The 20,408-nt window shown below is 42.4% G+C and overlaps 1 protein-coding gene across 3 annotated transcripts in view; it reads right to left on the bottom strand.

The window, feature by feature from the left end:
- The window catches only part of LOC101484774 (cell adhesion molecule DSCAML1), a 54,134-nt gene that overhangs the window by 17,447 nt on the left and 16,279 nt on the right, over positions 1-20,408 (bottom strand). For 2 of the 3 annotated variants that reach the window (XM_004573349.5, XM_004573350.5), the window contains exons 4-15: positions 6,256-6,402; positions 5,903-6,181; positions 4,582-4,857; positions 4,113-4,409; positions 3,320-3,592; positions 2,168-2,452; positions 1,932-2,051; positions 1,655-1,831; positions 883-1,082; positions 561-657; positions 273-401; positions 11-178 (exon numbers count right to left, since the gene is read on the bottom strand). In XM_004573349.5, the coding sequence (XP_004573406.2) occupies positions 11-178; positions 273-401; positions 561-657; positions 883-1,082; positions 1,655-1,831; positions 1,932-2,051; positions 2,168-2,452; positions 3,320-3,592; positions 4,113-4,409; positions 4,582-4,857; positions 5,903-6,181; positions 6,256-6,402 (2,448 nt within the window). Of the gene's footprint in view, positions 1-10; positions 179-272; positions 402-560; positions 658-882; positions 1,083-1,654; positions 1,832-1,931; positions 2,052-2,167; positions 2,453-3,319; positions 3,593-4,112; positions 4,410-4,581; positions 4,858-5,902; positions 6,182-6,255; positions 6,403-20,408 lie in introns of those variants that run through there. The other variant, XM_076889049.1, reaches the window with a different exon arrangement.

Genomic DNA, 20,408 nt, shown 5'->3' with positions numbered 1-20,408 from the left:
AATCACTTACGTGCTTCTTCGGTACTGATTGTGAGCTCTTTGCTGGGAAGACTGCGGCCAATCTTGTTGTAGGAGTACATGCGGATACTATAAACGCATGCCGGGTGCAGCTCTACAATGTTGGCCTGATTGTTGGTGGGTGAGATGTTCCTGGTTGTGTACATGTGATCCCATGTGTCTGTTGAATATGAGCAGAGGTTTATTTTTTCAGTTTTTAATTATTGAAATAACTTTTACATTAGGGATTAGGCTTGTTGTTTTTAATAACCCACCTGACTTGTTTTTGTACTCAATGTCATAGCTGGTGATGATGCTGTTGCCATCAAACCTTTGGATCCAGCGCAAGTTCATGCTTCTGTCCTTCACCTCCCGTACTTCGAGCTCGGGAGGATCGGGTGGCTCTGCGTGAGGGTGGAAAAAAAAAGAATTTTCCTTTGTTTTTACCACCATCAGTATCTCGTTAAATAACCTTTCCTCATTAGGTTGTTTACATACTTTTTTTCCCCTTAATTCTTTATTTAAATAAAAGAAGAGGGATTTGCAGTTGTTTGTAGAAATACCTTGTACAGTGAGTTGGATGAGCCCTCTGCCCTCTCCATAGGAGTTGATGGCATGGCAGGAGAAGAAGACAGAATCTCCTCGCTCGGCTGGGTTAAGCTGCGAGCATCAGCACAAGCAGGGAAAGATGACGTGTGAAATTTAGGAATATAATATCCTAAAAATATTCCCATAATAACTTCCTTTAATAGGACTTTTTTTTAAAGCTTATTAAACCCTGCAATAGCCTATAGTAGAAGTAGATTTTTTTTTTTTAGCATAGTTCGGTGTAATGGCATTAAGCTACACTAAAGGCCTGAAGAGTATAAGTATATATTATCTGACCTTTAGGGTAGAGATGACTTCATCCCCCTTTTTGTTGATGCTGATGGAGTAACGGGGATTTCTCTCTGCGTCAATGACTGTGTCCCCTCTCTCCCAGCGGATAATAATGGGCTGCTCGCCCCGTGCTGTGCAGTTCAGCTCCTTGATCTGGCCCTTCCTTGCCATGGTAGTGTTTGGGTGGCTGGTGATCATGGCAGGGACTGAGCAAATAGACAAGTGTCAGCATGATGAATCGTTTTGTATGGAATAATGACATGAGGGAAAACGGGCGTGTAGTATTGGAAACTGAGCAAGGATATATTACACATGTATAGACATCTCTTTTTTTCCATTTTATTCCCCATTTTCATTTCATGCTTCAAGCCCCACTGGCCTCTAACACCACCTCCTCCCTCTTTTTATTATTTTCGGTCTCTACTTTCGCTTCTCTTCCTCCTCTGTTACTTAGACGTAGATTATTGATTGAAGAGGTTCCTGTGGTTTTGCTTTCATCACTAATTCATCAACCCTTTTCCCCACCAAACATTCTGTAGCGCACAGGCTGACAGCCAGAGAACATCAGTCAATAGGAAAGGCACCCCCAGTGAAGGATGTGCAGGACACAGACTAAGTTAGGCTATGTTAAGCACAGGCCGCACTAGCCTGGGGCAAAAGTGCATCTTAGAAGAGCTGATCCCTGTCCAAAAAGCTGAGACTTATCTCAGCGCAATCCAGGAGATGTGGGTTTGAAAAGAAGTGGGTTCATGCCAAAAAGCAGAGGATTGACACTTACTCTTGACAGTAAGGATCATGCTTTTACTGATGTCTGAGCCCACTCCGTTGGAGGCCTGACAGAGGTAGTACCCCCGGTCGTCTTCAAGAACATGTCGGATCAGCAGAGAACCGTTTGACATGATCTGGATACGGCCAGTTAGTGGGACAGGATGGTACTGCTGAGGGTTTCCTACGCCTGCAGGACACAACACAAAGCATGTATGGAAGCCTGATACTTTTTCTTGTTCGTGTGTAGCTTTTACTGCAATGCCATGAGGATAATGTGCAGATTTTACCTTTGGCATGTTTCCACATGACTTTTGGAGGGGGGTAACCTTCCACGGAGCAGTTAAGTACTCCAGCTTTTCCATAGATACAGTCTTGATTGTTGGGCTGCACCACAAAACGCGGCGGCACTGAGAAACAGAAATCCTGATTTTATATAAATGGAAAAACTTGGTAGAAGTTACAAAAAGTAAGTGATCACAAAACAGTTCTACGGTTACTTTACACATTACACGTCACCCCTCACCAGTAACAATCAACTGTCTTTCCCAGCTGACAGTTGCAGCAGCATTGCTGGCGATGCAGGTGTAGTTTCCATTGTGCTTCAGTGTCACATTGGAAATTTGCAGGGAGCTCATGAACTCTTTGGTCTCTATTGCAACACCAGAGGCAGAGCCTGGCACGATGAGCTGGCCGTCTTTGTGCCAGGTGATGCGTATGGGCATGTCCCCAGATGACACCACACAGGCGATGTACATGAGCTTCCCCACTGAGGTAGAGGGGATATCGAAGGGCTGGATGAGCGGTGGCACTAGAGGAGAGAGAAAGGAAATCAGTGGAATAAAGGCAGTGATAGATGTTGAAGAGCGGCAATGTGGCCATCTGGAGCAATGCTAAGAGTCTGAGAGAGAGAGGGAGAAGGTCATTGGCCAGTGGGCCCCTCTTCAGCACCCCCCCACCACCCCACATCTCCTGCAGCCCATAATAGCTGCTCTGGTTACAGTCCAATTGGCAGGGGGAAGTCATTCTGTTGCCATGGTAATGGAGGTTGAGGTGGGGGTACTACAGCTGAGACATCTGGGGGATTTAATCTAGGCTTCATTATTATTCATCTAATTAAATCAGAGACACACTCACACACAGGCACATGTACACACCCTCAAACACCTCTGCAGCTGCCCTGCTTACTGCCATCGTTATCCCGCTCACAGACTAAATGAAATACGCACGACAAACATAAATCTACCCCCAAAACACCATTCATCTGCATTCAACAGCATTACTAAAGTTGCACTTGACAGCTTTGTACACTGGTGTCCCCCAAGTAGCAGTGACTAGCTGCTCTTCATCAAGAAATTTTACTTGCATCGCTTTTTTCCCCATCTTTTTTTAAGCTAAAGGAAGCAGTTTGAAAACCAAAGTAGTATTAGTATTGGTGATTGATTTCTTAAGATTTTTTTTCACTACTGTTTTAAGTGAATTTGAATTTTGGGTATGCATGGAGCATTACCTCTAGTTGAAATAGATTTGGGAAAAGCGTGAAGATGCAATATCTCCCTGTCAACTGATGTGTCACTTTATCTCTACTGCAGCCTAATTCTATAAATTGGGTTCATAAAATAGGTATAAATTTACCAAAAACACTGCCCAGTGCATCCGTACTCCTCTTCAGCTTTACCTTTGACAGTGACGTGGACAGTCTGGTTGATTGACACCTGGGGCTGGATCAAAACGCTACACAAGTAGGTCCCCTCGTCTGCGCCCTTCTGCACGTCTGTGAGCCTCAGTGTGCCGTTCTCAAACACCACTTGACGATGATTATCAGGCAGCTGCATGCCGTCCTTCAGCCACTTAATGGAGTAATACGGGTACCCAATCACACGACACGTTATATAGGTATTTCTGCCCGCCACTGCGGTGATGTCTCGCATGGGTCTAATTCGAGGTGGACCTGGAGACACGGGGAAGAGAGGGAGGGGATGGAGGGAGGAGACAGAGAGAAACACAGAGGTTGGAGAAAGGGGGAGATGAGGTGAGGGAGGTCATGGCAGAATATAGAGGGCAGCCACGGAGACAGGAAGGGAAGAGATAAAGGTTGAGGGATAGAGTGATTGGGGCCAGTTGACAGGTGGAAAGGGAGGTTAGTTGTGCCCCCTTTACTAAAATCTGATAGAGGATATTTGTTGATTTTAGCCTAATCACATATTCACTCAGTGTATTGTGTGTATAGATAGATAGATAGATAGATAGATAGATAGATAGATAGATAGATAGATAGATAGATAGATAGATAGATAGATAGATAGATAGATAGATAGATAGATAGATAGATAGATAGATAGATAGATAGATAGATAGATAGATAGATAGATAGATAGATAGATAGATGTGTGCAATGCCTCTCACTAGGTCCTGTATGTTTGTATAGATTCAGGTGTAGAGTGCATTTATATTGAAAAGCAGACAGGCACCTCTTACGTTTATGCGCGCTTGGTACTCGGCGCTACCGGCCGAGTTGCGTGCGACGCAACGATACACTCCTCCGTCTGGAATAAGTGGACTGCTGACGTTGACGTGCGATACAGTCAGGCCATCCGACAGGGTGTACTGGCTGGTCTTGTAGGTTGAATCTCTAATCACAGGTTCATCGTCCAGTGTCCACGTGATAGAAGGGGGTGGGGCTCCTTTGGCCGCACACATAAGGGAGAAAGGCTCGCCGGGGTTTACCACCCGCTCGCTGAAGGAAGACACAATACGAGGAGTACCATCTGAGAGGACAGGGGGAGAGAGGAAACAGAAGGACATAAATAGAAAGTGAGAAGTTCTGACAGAAAAGCAGAATACTTGAGAAGTTGCAAAGCCCACAGCAAACATATTAACTTTGAACACAAAGACTATGGCGCCTAATACCTGCACTTATTTAAGTCACTGTCCACGTACCCTCTAGCAGAATAATAGAGAAGTCCTGAGCAGTGTGGCCCTTTCGGGAAGCAAAGCACTGGTAGGCCCCAGAGTGAAGCTTCTGTGCTGCAGTGATCTGCAGGGTGTCATTGTGTTGTCCTTGGATGGAGATGTGCTCGTCTGGGACAATTGGCTCTGTGTTCCTGTACCAGGTGATGGTGTATTCTGGAGAGCCTTCCACAGTGCAGGTGAAGAACAGTGTGCTGCTGATGCCCGTTTTCAGATTCTTAGGGGACAAGGTCACTCGTAGTGGATCTGAGAGAAGACCACAGGAGTTCATAAAACAAAAATGTGGATCACTTTAATAGTATATCTGCTATAATAATCAAAAGGCATCAATGTGATTTGTAGCCTGCTAACTTACCTTTTTATTTACTAATTATGTTATCTTATTCCAAAAGGTGTTTTTTGTGTCTTTTGCCTTTCCTGCATCACTCTAAAATCATTAAACTGGATTCAAAACATGACACATGGTGCTTACAGTAGGCGTTTTCATTCACAGAGATGGGGAGAAAGAGAGCGAGTACAATCAGCAGTGGTGACTCAATCAGTTGGACGCACTCATTAAAAAAGCAGCTGGAGATATCGCTTCACATCTCTGTCCACTTGTGTGTGTGAGTGTGTCTGTGTGTCAGCAAGAACGCGTGTCTACATGTGTGTATGTGTGTGTGTGTGCACGCAAATGTCAGTGAGCAATAAGGCAGCTGGTGGTGTATGCTGGGGGGCATCACTGTGCCTCCCAACCCCCCCTACTCACCCTGTCAGAGTCACAGACTGTGCTGCCATGATGTGCCCACTGGCAAAGCCTACCGCCTCTCTATTCTCTCGCTCTATCTCGCCTCACTCCCTTTGTTTCTTTGTATACTTTACACACTTTAGCTCAGCCTTTCTTATTATCTCGTTATTACATTGTAGATAATGTCATTCCAGCACTGTCTGGGTGTCCGACCGCCCCCCGCATGACCCCTTGTCTTTATCTCTGTCTTCCTCACTCTTCTTCTTTTCTGATGGTAAATGGTGTTGGCAGCTGTGATATGGAATCAGCCTGAGCGAATTACCGCCCTGTCTTTCCTTTTGAGGTCTGATATGATGGGACATCCTACAGCTCACACATATGTTTGTAACAGACACACTTTAGCTTGGACTTACATGTGCGCCCCAAACCAAACACTTAAAGGTGCTTACAACTATGTCTGTCTGCAAGGCTGATTCACTGACAAGACAACGAGCCAGTCTGCCAGATATTTTGCAAATGTGTGTGAGCGTGTGTGCGTATCTGTGTGTAATGAGCCTCACACACCTATCACGTGAAGCTGTCCAGACACCTCCTTTGAGCCAAAACTGTTGGTGACCTCGCATGCATAGCTGCCGCTGTCTTCTTGCCTCAGGTCACTGATGGTCAGCCCTGTCAATCGCCGCGTCCAGCGGGCATCTGAGGGTAGTGGGCGACCATCTTTCAGCCAGCGCACAGTAGGGCTTGGGTATCCTCCCGCTATGCAGGGGAGCTCAATACTATGGCCTGCGTAGACCTCCCCTGCTTGGAAACTGTCCAGGATGGTGGGTGCAGACTCGTTGGGGTCTGGAATGCAGACATGGTGTTACATTTTTGTCAAGACAAAGAGAAAAAGGTAAGTTCACACACCAGTTACTCACCCATTACAGAGAGCCTGGCTCCATTGCTTTGCCGTGTCTCGCCACTGTATTTATGCTTGGTGATGCACCGGTATGTAGAGAGAGCATCCTCTTTTTGAACATCGGAGATGTAAAGAGCCCCAAAGGAGGTCAGCGAGAACCTGTTACCTGAGGAAGACACATTAACAAAAGATCAACATTAATCTTCTTAAAGGAGAAGTGACAACAGGCAAAACATCACTCCGAAGACCTTGTGTGTAAAAAACTTTTCACTCCCTCCTGTTCCCACACTTTCGTGATGATCACTCTCGTTCAAATACATAGTGCATACTGCAAAACCATATTGTTCTTAGAACAAACAGCTGCCTGAACAGTTGGCACTACCTGCCTAATAATGCTGCTTCCCAAAGCCTGGCACTCTTTCAAGACCTGGAGGACACCCAGCGGTCACTTACACCACCCACAGACAGAGGAGAGACAGATTTACTGTCTCCCTCCACACACAGCTTATAACTCTTGCACATCACACTAACTACCATCACAAAACTCGTTAAGTGTTCTTCCTTTTATGCATGATAAGAAAACAGGAAGGCCAAAGATCAAATGTGCCTCTGTGTCTTCTCTTTCTTAGCATTTGTTTTATGCTACTCAAAGAACAGTTATGTCAGCATTACAAAGTCTTCAAGCTGTGTATAGTGAAGGCAGACATCAGTTTGCAATGACTCCCTTTACCAAGATATTCTTGCGTAATTTATACAGAACATTGTTTCTTTGCATAAAGGTAAGCTATCTTACATTTCCTGATAAAGTCCACAAACCTCACATTAACGAAGCTGTACTATGTCCTCACAGCACAAATAATCTCATAGTTTACCTTAAGTGTGACAGTCATTACAATAAGATTTCTTTAGGTTTGTAAGCATTAATTATCAATTGTGCCTTTTAGCATCCAACCACGGGGCAACAACTGGACTGGCTGCTTTCACATTCACCAGCATCAATATTTAAACTACAGAGTCTGTGTTTATCAGGGTCTTTCAGAGGGTTGAGCAGGTATACGGAAGGTAGCAGTTATGCACTGTGAATGTGTTTGCATCGAATATACTGTATGACCCGGGAGGAGGCACAGGCTGCAATTTCACAGCAGCCTTTGTTTGCCCCCTTAGAATGAAGCCTTACAGGATAATGAGCACTTTAAGACTGCTACTCCCACAACACCGACGACTAGCCTGTCACAACACTCTGACATAGGCAGGGAGAGAGAAACAGAGAGAGAGAGAGTCAGCAGGATCTGTCAAAGCCATTCTTTCTGTCCCTGTCTGCAGCAGTGAACTGAATTCATCCCATCTGCAGCCTCTTAAACAACACTTATTACACAATACACATCACATTAGTCCTCTCACTATCCAGCCATCACAACTGAGTGGTTTGTTCATAGAATCAGTCTATCGTTGGTTGACTCACTTCATGTCTTTGTGTGAACCATCATCAGTCTCACCCTTTTCCTCTTGCTCTCTCGCTTTCTCGCTGTTTTCTTTTTTTTTTGTTGCTCTGAGTTTCTAAGCAGAGTGGCAGACAGAGTAAAATATTAATTACTAAATCCGAAATCACTGTGCTCCCTCAGCTTTTATTCATGCTGACTTGACTAGACAATGAGAAACAGAACTGTACATCTTTCTCTCTCTCGCTCACACACACACACACACACACACACACACACACACACACACACACACACACACACACACACACACACACACTCTGCTTCAGGAGAATACGCAGAAATGCATGCATACTGTACAGGCATTCTGAATATAAAAACAGTACAGTAGTTTCTGTTGCAGGTTTTTTTTTCCGTTGTGCCTCCTTCATGTTACACAGACCCTTACAGAGCTTGAAGATGATGGATTGGATTTGTCAGACTCAAAGCTATATTTTGTCTTTAGTTTCAACTCGTCCATGTATACTAAGCATAAAGGAAGTCAGAGCCATGCACATGTATGTATGTACTTAATTTGGAAGAAAGATGCAAAAACACAAGTGCAGCAGATAAAACTTAAGTTGGAAAACTGTTAACTCTTGAGATAAACCGCAAAAAAAAAGATTCTAAAGTCTGATTTAGACTTCTCTGTGAAATCTACGTCCTAACCTCCGACATCACCACAAACCCCTTTCTAACCCTTGCCATTCAAAGGCCATTCAAGCCTTTTCGGGCTGCGTCGAACCAACGTGTATTTACATTTCTCTGGAAGTGCATCTCAGGTTATGTGAAAGGTTGCAGCATAGCGTTTTGTAGGAGCTTCTGGTTTTGTTGTAAGTTACTGTGTAGATTTCCTGCTGAAGCATAATCCAGGGATAACCCAGCACTTACACAGCTTAAGATTTGCATTTTGAAATGTTTTATTACCTTAGCATTAGATTTTAAAACACTGATCAACAAAAAAAAAAAAAAAGCAATATATAAATACCAGCCTGTTTAACATCTAACCAAAACGGCTGTAAAATTAAAAAAAAAGAAACAGAGCGAGGCACTTACAGATCCTCAGAAATGCTCTGAAAGAACCATTTAAAAGGTTAAATAATTTTGTATCATGTATAAATGATTGTTTAAAGAGTCCTTTCACCCGAGAAGAAGCGCTTTGAAAGAAGCTGCATGGCCTAGAGGATTGTGACATTGTTAGATCCTGTATGAGTTTGGTCACTCTCAATGAGATGCATTCACAGGCAAAAACAGGGTGATGCCCAGATGCAGATGAGGTCCAGAGGGGAACTATTTTTATCTCCTTCTGCAGCTACATGTACGGGAAAGGGATTTTTATTTCTGACAGAAAAAAAACTGTATATAGTGTGGATAATTTAACGGTTTAACCAGGAGTGTACATTTTTTAGTTTTGATGAAATTTTTAAAATAACTAAATTGGATTTGCTCTTTTTCCCCTTTTTTTTTATGTAATTGTTGGCACATAGAGATAAACTAAGGTTAAGTCTGCTATTCTAAGTCTATAAGAGAGCCCAGTTACTCATGAGCAAGGCACTGCAAAAGCCACCTGCTTTACCCAATCACTTAATGGTGTTTCACCAGGCAACTACTCTGTAGCGGTGTATACTCCAGCTGTATGCTCTGCAATGTTAAACAGGGCATTAGTAAAGTTAAAGTTCCTACCAAGCCTGTGATAAAGGTGTGCTTTCACTTTATTTTTTAAACCAACAAAATGCCGGCAGCCTCACAGTCACACAGACCAGAGCTGCTGCTCTGACAAATTCCAAAGAGAAGGAAGGAAAGGGGAATTAATAGAAGTGTAAATGTGTGAGAGAATAGGAAAAAATAAAAGCAAGAAATAGTCTATAAATAGGATGTATACTGTAGCTCATGCGAGTCCAGCAGTGTGTATGTGTGCGCACCATGTGTGCGAGTTAGTAGCAGCCTCATTTTCTCACATGCAAATGAAGGCGTCGGCGCAAAGATAACGAGGCCCATATTTCCACCTCCTCAGTGGGGCCATTATTTATTGATGTTCTGCATCTTTCCCCCTCCCTCCCACTCTCACGCTTTCTTCATCCTCTCCCTGTTGCTAGGGTCTTCTCACTGGCATCCTGTTACGATTTTGGTGTACTTTCAGCAATTATTAAAGCACAGCGTGTTTACAATCATCAAGGACCAAATGTTGATACCCTAGGTGTTGTGTGAATGCAAAAATCGCAACGGCAAACTGGCTGTTGAAGTCGCTTAAATCAATAAAGAAAAGTAGGATCAGTTTGAAGTGGCTAAATATAGCTTTTCACATGCAAGTAGCTTTGTATCCAATCACAAATACTTTACAAAAACATACAACACAATGCACCGCGTTATAGCTTCCCGATTTCCTAAGCCTCAGTTGGAGGTTTGCTGGTTTCAGAAATCATTTAATCCAGTTCTGCACCTCAAAATCATGAAAATAACTAACAATTTGTCACCTCCTTTAACTAACTAATAAAATATTTGGAACTTCATTCATGAACAGTTTATTCAGCACTATTCCCAACAGGGAATCCGACCTACATGTTTAGAGGTGCAAATTTCCACAATATCCTATATTAAAGGCACCTAAGCAAGAATTTTCTTATGATACTAACCTGCTCAGATTTTCCAGTGTACATGACAAGAAGACAAAAAACAAAACAAAACACTGACAGGTCTGAGTAAAACACCTTTGCTCCCATGGGACTTCCAGTATGGACCCCATATCTAATGAGTTTGGAAAAGGCTAATGAGCTATCGAACTCTGATTCCTGTTTTCCTCCTGGTGGATCACTACAATCTGACCCCTGGATTCTTCATCTTACTCGACCCTGCTGATGGTCAAAGGCAGTAGATGCTTGTTTCTAAGGGCTTTCCCAGTTAAATGAAGGTTACTGCGCATTATGACGAGTGTAAGGTAGCACACGGAGAAGGTCAAAGGTTTTAGATTCCTTCAAACAATCACAACATTACAGTGCCTCTCTCTACACAGAGGCTTTCAAACAAAATTGGGACTGTCGTTTCTCTGCACATTTCACGTGTCACAACACTGATGTTTAATATCTACCTGAGGCTTTTAATGTAAATTGATTCATTGTAACAAACTGTTGTAAAAATGCAGGAAAATTTGTGACTGAATGTATAATTTTTTTTAAATACTGTACAATACTTTTTAAAATCACAAGCATTAAACTATTAAACATTTTAATAATTTAATAATTGACCACAAAGTGTTGACAGTTTGTTATTCCGAAAGAATATCAGGAAGTCGGGGGATTGATTAAATAAATAAGGACAAAAACTACACCTGAGACTTGAGCTCTGGTACTTTTACATCTCAAAAAAGTGAGTAAACCTAAGATGTAAAAATACATAAAAAAATAAAGAAATAAAAAAGAATCATCATCAATCAAAGTTATTTTTTGAATAGTGAATTAAAGCTCAACTGAAAAAACCTAGTAAATCCAATCTGGATGCTACCTGAAACTAATCTGACTTTAAAAATAATTAGAATATATAAAACTATAAATAATAAACCTGACAGTGGGTTTATTTTGTAGCATAAACGATACAGATGCCATTTTTAACACTTTGTTAAAGATTGCATCTGCACTATTGAGCAGAATAAAGTGTAAAGTACAGAAAACCCAGAATGTAAAATGTCCCCATATGAAAACGTGGGGTCTCAGGAGGCACAGGGTTGAGGACATGCAGTTATATGTCAATGTAAGAAATTGTTAGTGTAGAATACAGTAGGGACATTGTAAAATAACAGTTTACTGCTAGTTAATATTCCTGTCAGTATCTATTAAGTATATGTATAGTACAGTATGCCACATTTTGCAGTGTATCTTTTACAGTTAAAACATAATTCTTCACAATACTTTCAAAGTATTTAATTACAGTGGAAAGAAATTAACCTTGATGACATTTTGATTGGAGATGGTAACAGAAGGGTTTGAGCTCCAGACCCACAAAAATGCATCTGCACCTGAGTGTCAAAGCTTTATTAGTCTTTTCTAATTGAAATTGATTTTATATCCTTTAACCTCCTAGGACCGGGCGCCCACATATGTGGGCATCACATTTTGGGTTGTCTAGACCAAAATACTAAATTTTGCTCTACAAGGGCCTGATATCCACTTACAAGGACATTGTACTGGCTCTCTTTTACCGAAATTTAAAACGAATATCCTCATATGTGGCTCTCATTTTTCTTAGAAACAAAAATCAGGTAAAAAAAAAAAAAAGAACAATCTGGTGATTCCTTGTTTTTACATTCATCAGGTCCTAATATGCCCAAATATCAAAGAGAATTTAAAAATGCATGCCATGGAAGAGTTTGGGTTTTAGGAGGTTAAACACCAAAATGATTTTGAGCTGCTAAAAAAACAGCATTCTGAGTCTCACTTTAGAAAAACTGCATTCTGTATTTCTGCATTATACCTGTGCTCTTAACGGCAAGTTGCAGAGAAGATTTTGAAAGAAGGTGAGAAGACGGAGGAGGGGAGGAGGAGCAGATCAAAGACTTGTGACTGTCACAGAAAGAAGACAAAAGAAAAAAAAAAAGCACAACATATTCCGGAGATATTCTCTGCAGTGCTGGAATATGCTTGGTGCTCACAAATCCAGGCACACGAGGCCTGGATTTGTGTGTGTGTGGCACGTGCACACACAAAGAAACACCTACCGGGCTTAAAATAGGACAAAAACTATTAGCCTGCTGGCACAAAAAATAATAAACTACGTGTTAAAATTAGCACAGTGGATCCTGTGAATGGCAGTAAACCAGTTTTGCACTAGAGGAATGCTTTAAAGTGGAAGAGGGCCATCGATGAGTCATTGACTTGATTTTAATAACGAGAAAGAGAGGATAAGAAAAAGGGTAGAAGTAAAGGGCATGATGCTGGGTAAAGTAAGAAGGAGATAACAGCCCATGTCTGTATTCTCCACTCCTTTATGCAAAAAAGGGGGTGTTACATCTGTATTCAAAGCGGGAGCCCTCTCAACCCTCCCTCTGTTCTCTCCCTTTTCTATGCTGTGTACATTAAAAGCCCAAGTAGAAGCAGGTGTCAACCATTTAAATATATACACTGTCCTGGCTTTTATTCTGCTGCACACTTACTTAACATCTATGAATGGCACCCTCTTAACTCCTTTTAATTCATATTCAAAGCAGGTTTTATTGGCACAACTGAGGTGTAAAAACGAATTGTGCGACTGGAGCCACTGCATCTCCTTAATGCGAGAGACTTTGTTAACAACACACAGAGCATGAGTCAATGTGCGAGATAGGACTAAAGCCACATGAACAATATCTGTGTGTCAGCATTCGATTCTCTCTTTCTCTCTCACTCGCTTCTTTGTCACTCGCTCATTTTCTGGAAAGGAGTCGAGATTGCAGGGCATTGAGGGAGCCGCGGTTCTGTCATGTTTTCATTAAAAAGCCACGCTTCACTGTCTAATCCTAACTGCTCTCCTCTTTCCTAACCAATTGTGACTGCTTACCTCATCTTTCAATCATGTTTTCCCTGCCCTGCCCCTTGCCGCTGCGTGATGTTGTACACCAACTCACCGTGAGGGTAACGAATGACATAAAGTTGGGGGGACAGAAGTGAGGAAGAGGCAAACATGGAGGCTAAGAAGAGGCAGGGAAACAGAGGGATGAGGTAGAAAAGAAAGCAGAGTCCAGTTTTCCACCATGATGGGACCACGTCTCTTCTGCTCCACTGACTGCTCTGTCCCAATTTGCCCTGTGTGACTTTAAACAGTAAACACTGGGGGAGGGGATGAAGTGTGTGTGTGTGTGTGGGTTTGTGGGGGGGTATCGAGAGACTGAATGGACCGTCGGGGACAGACATGAAACCAATTGTATGCAAAAGACATTGTTTGCATAGATATACCTCGACAGAACGCTGCAGAGGTGCCATGTTACCCCCCATAAAGCCGTCCCTAACCAGACAGGGCGACAATGCAGCGTAAAGCTAAATGGACCATCTCAGATAGAGAAAATTAAGCATCAGTGGAAGCATCAGAGGAAACGAGGGATGCAGGGGAAAGAGAGTGGGCGGATAGGAGAGAAATGGGGAGAGATGTAGAAATAGGACTCCATTATTCATGACGTGTGTTTCATGTGCTTGGTGACATCTGGGACAGCAGTGATAATGAGAGTCCCGGGAGACAGAAACCACACACACACACACACACACACACACACATGTATCCCAATGCATGGCATCGTAGAGACACGTGCCACTATTGTCCAAACACCTTCTCTTTACTGGATGTCCCATTAATTCCTATTGAACAGCTAATTTTCTGTGCACTAAAGCTTAAACACTGAAGTAACTTTGGTCTTCAAAAAATGCACCTCAGTATAAAAGTAAACATCCGGCAATGAAAAGCTTTCCACTCCTCCACCTTGTTTTCATTTAGTTGCAGATAAGAGACAATGTTGGATTTATGGTGTGTGTCTGCCATCATATGTGTGTGTGAGACAGAGAGAGAGATGAGATGAGATGTAGTGTACTCCAGCTTAGCCCCATGGCCTGGGGCAGTGAGCTGCATTAGCAGCACTGAGTGAGCTGCCTGGTCCCTCCCTATTAGAGTGCTGGTGGCAGAGGAGTGTCACTGCCCAGTATGAGGGAGAGAGAGGGAGAGAGAAAGGAGGTGGGGGGGGGGCATGACTGATATAACCAAAGTATCAAATATCCTGAGTTTCATCATCGTTACTGCAATTAAAGAATGGAGATCACCATCTGAGAGGTGGAAGTCACAGATTAAAGAACCACTGACTTGGTTATTCTGTCAGCATAAAAGATTCAGTTTTTAAAGTTTAGTTCTGAAACAGTGTAAGCAACCTTCTTTGTGACCTTCTTTGTGACTGTAATATGTAAAAATTATCTGTAGGTGAAACTGAACCGAAAAGAAAATGTCTAGCGTACAGTATAGCTACAGTTACATTACAGCACGAGCAAATGCTGAATGTGAATTCTATGATGCACTTTCTCCTTGAGTCTGCATTGAATGCTCAAGAGTCCAAAGGCTGTCAGTCTGAATTTGTAACCCTATGACAGAGTCCAGCTTCACAGTAACGCTACACAAGACAAATGTGTACACACAATAGAAGTACACTCACTCTTCTGCTGTCAGTCTTCATAGTTAGCATTTCAAATTAGCTCAAAATAGCTAGAACAGCCTGTTACTGCATATATCTGCCAAGGTGTGAAGATATGAAATTTCTCCCCCCACACCGTGCATGGATTAGTCCGTGCATCCAGAAAGATATACAGATCTGGACAACGCTGTGATGCTATATATAGAAATAATAAGGAATTTTCTCAAAATTTCCTGGATCCAGATGCAGACACAGGCACTAAATCACCTACTTGGACTCATAAACCTGATTATGCTTCTTGTTCTTTGTTTTACACCACTTGTCTTCCTCTTCTTGCGACATACCTCCTAAATTCATAAGTGCATACTGCACTATATAGATAGATAGATAAGATAGATGCATATCTCTCTCTCTCTCTGTCTCTGTCTCTCTCTGTCTCTCTCTCTCTCTCTCTCTCTCTCTCTCTCTCTCTCTATATATATATATATATATATATATATATATATATATATATATGTGTGTGTGTGTGTGTGTGTGTGTGTGTGTATTCAATGTATGAATTTCCCCTGCAGCATAAAACATTGCATCTCATTGTCACTTTTTGCTGGATACCAAGCCTTTTACCAACACAATGCTCTGGAAAATGAGGGCTGCTATTTGTTTCTTCCCCATAGTATGTATATGCTCAGTTATTGACTGATGTCTTAACAGAGTTTCACTTTATAGTGATCAAACCACTCACCTACTGCAAAAATAATGAATTATTGAACATTTCCTATGTGCATACTAATCTATAAGCAACAAGCCACCTCTTCCTCAGACAGGCGTTTCTGTCACATAAAGACCTCAGAGGAGCTTTTCACTATGACCCACGCTATAATCAGTCGGGGTCTGTGATGTTGATCTGGCCTTTGTGCGTGTTTGGATAGCTAATAGTGAAGCGGATCAATAGGTCTGATTGAGAGGTCATGTAGGAACATGGCACTTTGATGACCACCGGGGATCCCATCCAGTCCCTCATCATGCCTCCTCATGAGACTGTGAATGATAAACCACATTCACAGAAACATGAGGAAAAGAACCTCTCACTCACACAGAGAGACTCACAAAAGTAGAAAATTGATACCAGAATTTTGAGCGTATGTAAACATATATTTTTACTACAATCCCACACATCAAATATGATAACATTTCAGGAGAAAACAGTGGGGCAACACTGTAAAGCTATAAGTTTTTGCGTTGTAGAAAGCCAGGATTAGAGAACAAATCACTGCCTTTAATAATGAAAGCAACACAGAAATGAAGAAAGAAAGGGACACGAAACTTCTAGTCTCTGCTGTGAGTGGTTGTGAAAATAAGCATTTCCTTAAATACGATTTCTTAGTAGATCCTGCTGTAATCTCCTCGCTCTAATCCTGCTTTCGCCTGCCTAAACAAAAGCGTGGAAGGAAGTAGGAAAAAAGGGGTAAAACCTCTTTGCTTCCAATCCTATTTCTTAACCCAATCCATGCCACATAAACCCTGCAACTCTTTTACTCTAAGCCTTGACACAAGCCTTCCTGCTTTCACTTTCCTTAATGACTGTGGATGTGGACGGAAATGCAGATTAACAGCTATCTCTTACAACGCCACTGGGGACCCGTTCTTTGCCTTGATATCACAAAAAGTGTCAATAATAATGCAACGATAATAATACTGACTGATTGGAATGATTGCTCAGGATTGTGGATATGACCTGAAATCAATGAAGATAAACTACTTTTATTGATCTGCTTTCCTTCTCATATTAGCTTTTTGTCTTCAGTTATAATGCGACAACTTTAGTAACTAAGCTACTAAGATTCTGTTTAGATGCCATTATTTGCTACTGCGCATCCATTTATATTTACTGAAAATTAAAAGTTTACAATTTTGGTATTTTGATTCTCCCACTATATCAACTACATTTGACCGATATGTCTCCATAATTCAATTACAATGTAAGTTAAAAGCTGATTTCTGCATTTTAAAAGAAGTCACACTTGTTGAAAAGTTCAAAACAGTAAGATTTGGCCTGGTTGGCGTTGTTTCATTTTCTTGGTTTGCTCTATGTGACTTTTCACAAAAAATTTATTTTCATCACAAAAAAAAAAGAAAGCCAAAGGAGCAAAATAATCTTGGTAATTTGTCAATGAAGAAGAAACTTCCTAAACTCTCGCTTCCTCTCTCCCTCAGTTTCTATACTCTCACAGCCTGGCTTGAAGGGTTACATAGTGGCCAGGTTTCTGTCAGACTGATGTGCTCGCAGGGGCTTTCCTATCATTCCCTCTTACTCTGAGTGACACTGATACACTGATGCACTGTAAACATAAACATGCTGCATGTGTGTGTCTATAGCTGTGTGTGAGCCTGTGTGTTTTTGATGGAGACAAGGAGGCGAAAAAGCAAACGAGAGCGAGGGCCGAAGCGTCAGAGTGTGTGCATTTCTGCGTTAAGTGCACGTGAGCAGGCGAGTGTAATAGTGTGTAAATACTCAATAACAGCCGACACTTGTCAGCCCTCTGCTCTGTACACACAAAGCCTGTGGTTGGGCCATTGTTGAACTCCGCCTCTCCATGCCATCCCTCCAACCCCCCCCCCCCCCCCCCCCCCATCCCCTCCCAAATGGGCTTCTCAAGCAGAGATAATTATGTCTATTGTGCCCCTTGCAGCACGCGCTCACACTCACGCACACACACACACATACACATTCACTGGTTTGTGCTAATTAACACACCCACCCACGTGTCTGCTCAACCTAACTGAGTAAAAGATGGCTGCCAGCAACCCATCTGTTCCTGTCCGGCTCTCAGTCGCTCTCAGCACACTGGGGCAAATATGAGAGGGGCAAAAATATCTACAGAAAGTGAAAGACCAACTGACAGAGGTGAACAAACCACAAACAAGTGAAAAGACATACATTTCAACCCTGTCATGTTGATTGTTATGTCTCGGGAAGACAGTTTTTCCAGGACCTCATTGCTGAGTTTTGGTCATACTGCCACACGTTTGCAGGTGTATGCTCATGGTGGAGGCTTCATCTGCATGATTTAGACCCCCATTAACCCTTCCCTATTGCCTGCTGTGTACCACATGGGACAGGGGCAGGGGTAGATGAGGGAGAGGTGAGAGAGGGATGATGTGACACCCAAGGGTTTGTGGGGGTTATGTTCCAAGAGCCCCGGGGATGCCACGTATTCCCCATCCTCCTCTATCACACAACGTCCTGATGTACTCAGACGGCCCGAGCACAACAACAGGCGAGAAGTCACAAAGCAGCGCAAACCACAGCCTTAATGTATCCCAAGTTAATGTTTAATGAGTACGCCATATTCAGGCTGGTACATGCAAAATCTGAAAATGGCTTTATTGTGTTACTTTTGAAGGGCGCGTGTGTCTGTGTGTGCAGAGAGGCTTGTTCAGTTGTACTTACTAGAAGCAAGTGTGTGTGTGTCAAAGTGTGTTTACAAGCGTCTGCCGTGTCCCAGACAAGTGTATCCATTAATGTATTCCTGCTCTGAGTACACAAGCACAGATTTACAGACATGGTGTCCTAACACACTGCTGCTCTCCATGACGTCCCTCTGCCTTTGTCACCTCTCTCCTGCACCTGTGTGAAGCCTTATGACACTAACTTTCTAATTACACAGAGGGAAAACTGTATAACCATCTATACACATACAACAGTATTGTTATATAATGGTACTCCCTATGTGTGTGTTTATTTTATTTTTTTTCACCGTTTTGTATACTTAGTTTTTTATTTTTCCTTTTGTCCTACAGAAATTATAACAAGCATATTTCAGAGAAAAAATACAATTAATTGATCTGTTTTATAAATAATCTGCATATTAATTGACAAAGTGGACTGTAGTGTGCTTGTCAGCATCATCAGACTCCCATGTGTATTTGAATCACCTACAAACCAGTCAATTCAGCTGCAATGTTTTAGCTGTTTGCGTAGCTGTATATGTGTGTGTGTGTGTGTGTGTAGCTGTGTACTATTGAGTCTATGTAACCTCCTGGTGTCCAGCACCCGAGGGGGCCAAAGATTGATTTGTAATGTAGCCTGTAAGTGACCTCGCCACCTGGTGACTCCTGTTAGAATCCAATTTTACATTAGCGCCTGATACTGATCACACTGACAGGTTATGACAGGTTACAGTACAAAATGTGCCTGACTTATGATATACTGCGGCTATTTTGTTAAAATATGAGAGGGGGTAGAACAAGATGAGAGTTTGGAGTGTGACTGAATGAGAGCAGAAAATATTGCTCTGTGTAGGACAGGAGTTTATTAATCTGGTTTTCTAATCTTATATATACACTGTAATTCTATTTTGTGCTTTTCAGCCTGAGGTTTTAAGGAAATGTTTATCAAATTACTGTGCAAATACATAAACAAGACCAAACAGTGTAGCAGGTGGATTAGATGGGGCATGGTTGGGCATCTTCTGTGGACCACCATGTGGCTACAGCCATCTGCTGGTCCAGTCTCTATTCATCGGACCCACTCATTAGCTTTCTGCTGATTAGACCGACGGCCTCGATCGGCAAGCTGAACCCTCTCTGTGTCCCACTGTTGTCTTTATTCCCGTCCACAAACCCTCCATCTCTCTGTCTCTGCTCCAGCTCGCCTCCTTCAGATCACTACTCAGATTAGCAGACCTCAATTGTCTCACGAGGGTCACAAACACGCGTGGGCACACACACAGACACGCACGCACACAAAGCTTAACTACAAGGATAGTACGGGACGGGGAAGCGAGAGGGAAATAGGTCAGTCTGCCTGCACCCCTCCCCTCTTAACCACCCCCCCTGTCCTGGCTGGATGGGAAAGTGGGACAGGCAAGGGGACAAACACACACACACACACACATACATAATCATGCACACATATAATCACACACACACACACACACACACAAAATGCTCCAGAAGGGAAACGTGTGTTTGACAAAATAGAACCTGTTGTGGTTCAAAGGGCATGGCTGCGTTGTGTTATGTCATCAACTCAACCTTCACACCAATATGTGACTGTGCTACTGATCAGAGTCTACACATAGCAATGCCTCCGTGCAAAAGCACAGATATGAAGTGCAGATAAACTACTTAAACTCTTTTTTAATTCAATGTAGGGCTGTCATGATATCAGATTTGCACATCACAGCAACACTGTTGCCATATATATAAAAAAACCAAAACATGCTATCAGTCAGATTCGTCTATGACTTGGTTCAGTTTGTGTTGTCTGATCCACTAATGTAAAGAAAACAGGCCTGTCTATTCATGTATGTACTCATACTGTGCTTTTGTTTTGAGATAGGGACAAATGACGAGGAGGAGGTACAGGAAGGAACTGTGATCAGATTCATTGATGGTTCGGTGGTGCCACAAATGTTGCTTCGAAGGTGGGGAACATCAGTGAATCACTACGCCTAAAATACCTCAATTTACATTTAAAAAAGATAAAGTCATAAATATGCACTGAGCTATCAGCTGAAATGCATTTCTGAAAATAAGAAAAAGCAAAAGTTTTTC

The sequence above is a fragment of the Maylandia zebra genome, linkage group LG10 (genome assembly GCF_041146795.1).
Source record: "Maylandia zebra isolate NMK-2024a linkage group LG10, Mzebra_GT3a, whole genome shotgun sequence".
Taxonomy (NCBI): domain Eukaryota; kingdom Metazoa; phylum Chordata; class Actinopteri; order Cichliformes; family Cichlidae; genus Maylandia; species Maylandia zebra.
Note: the sequence above shows the minus strand (reverse complement) of the source record. Positions and strands in the feature narration are given on the sequence as shown.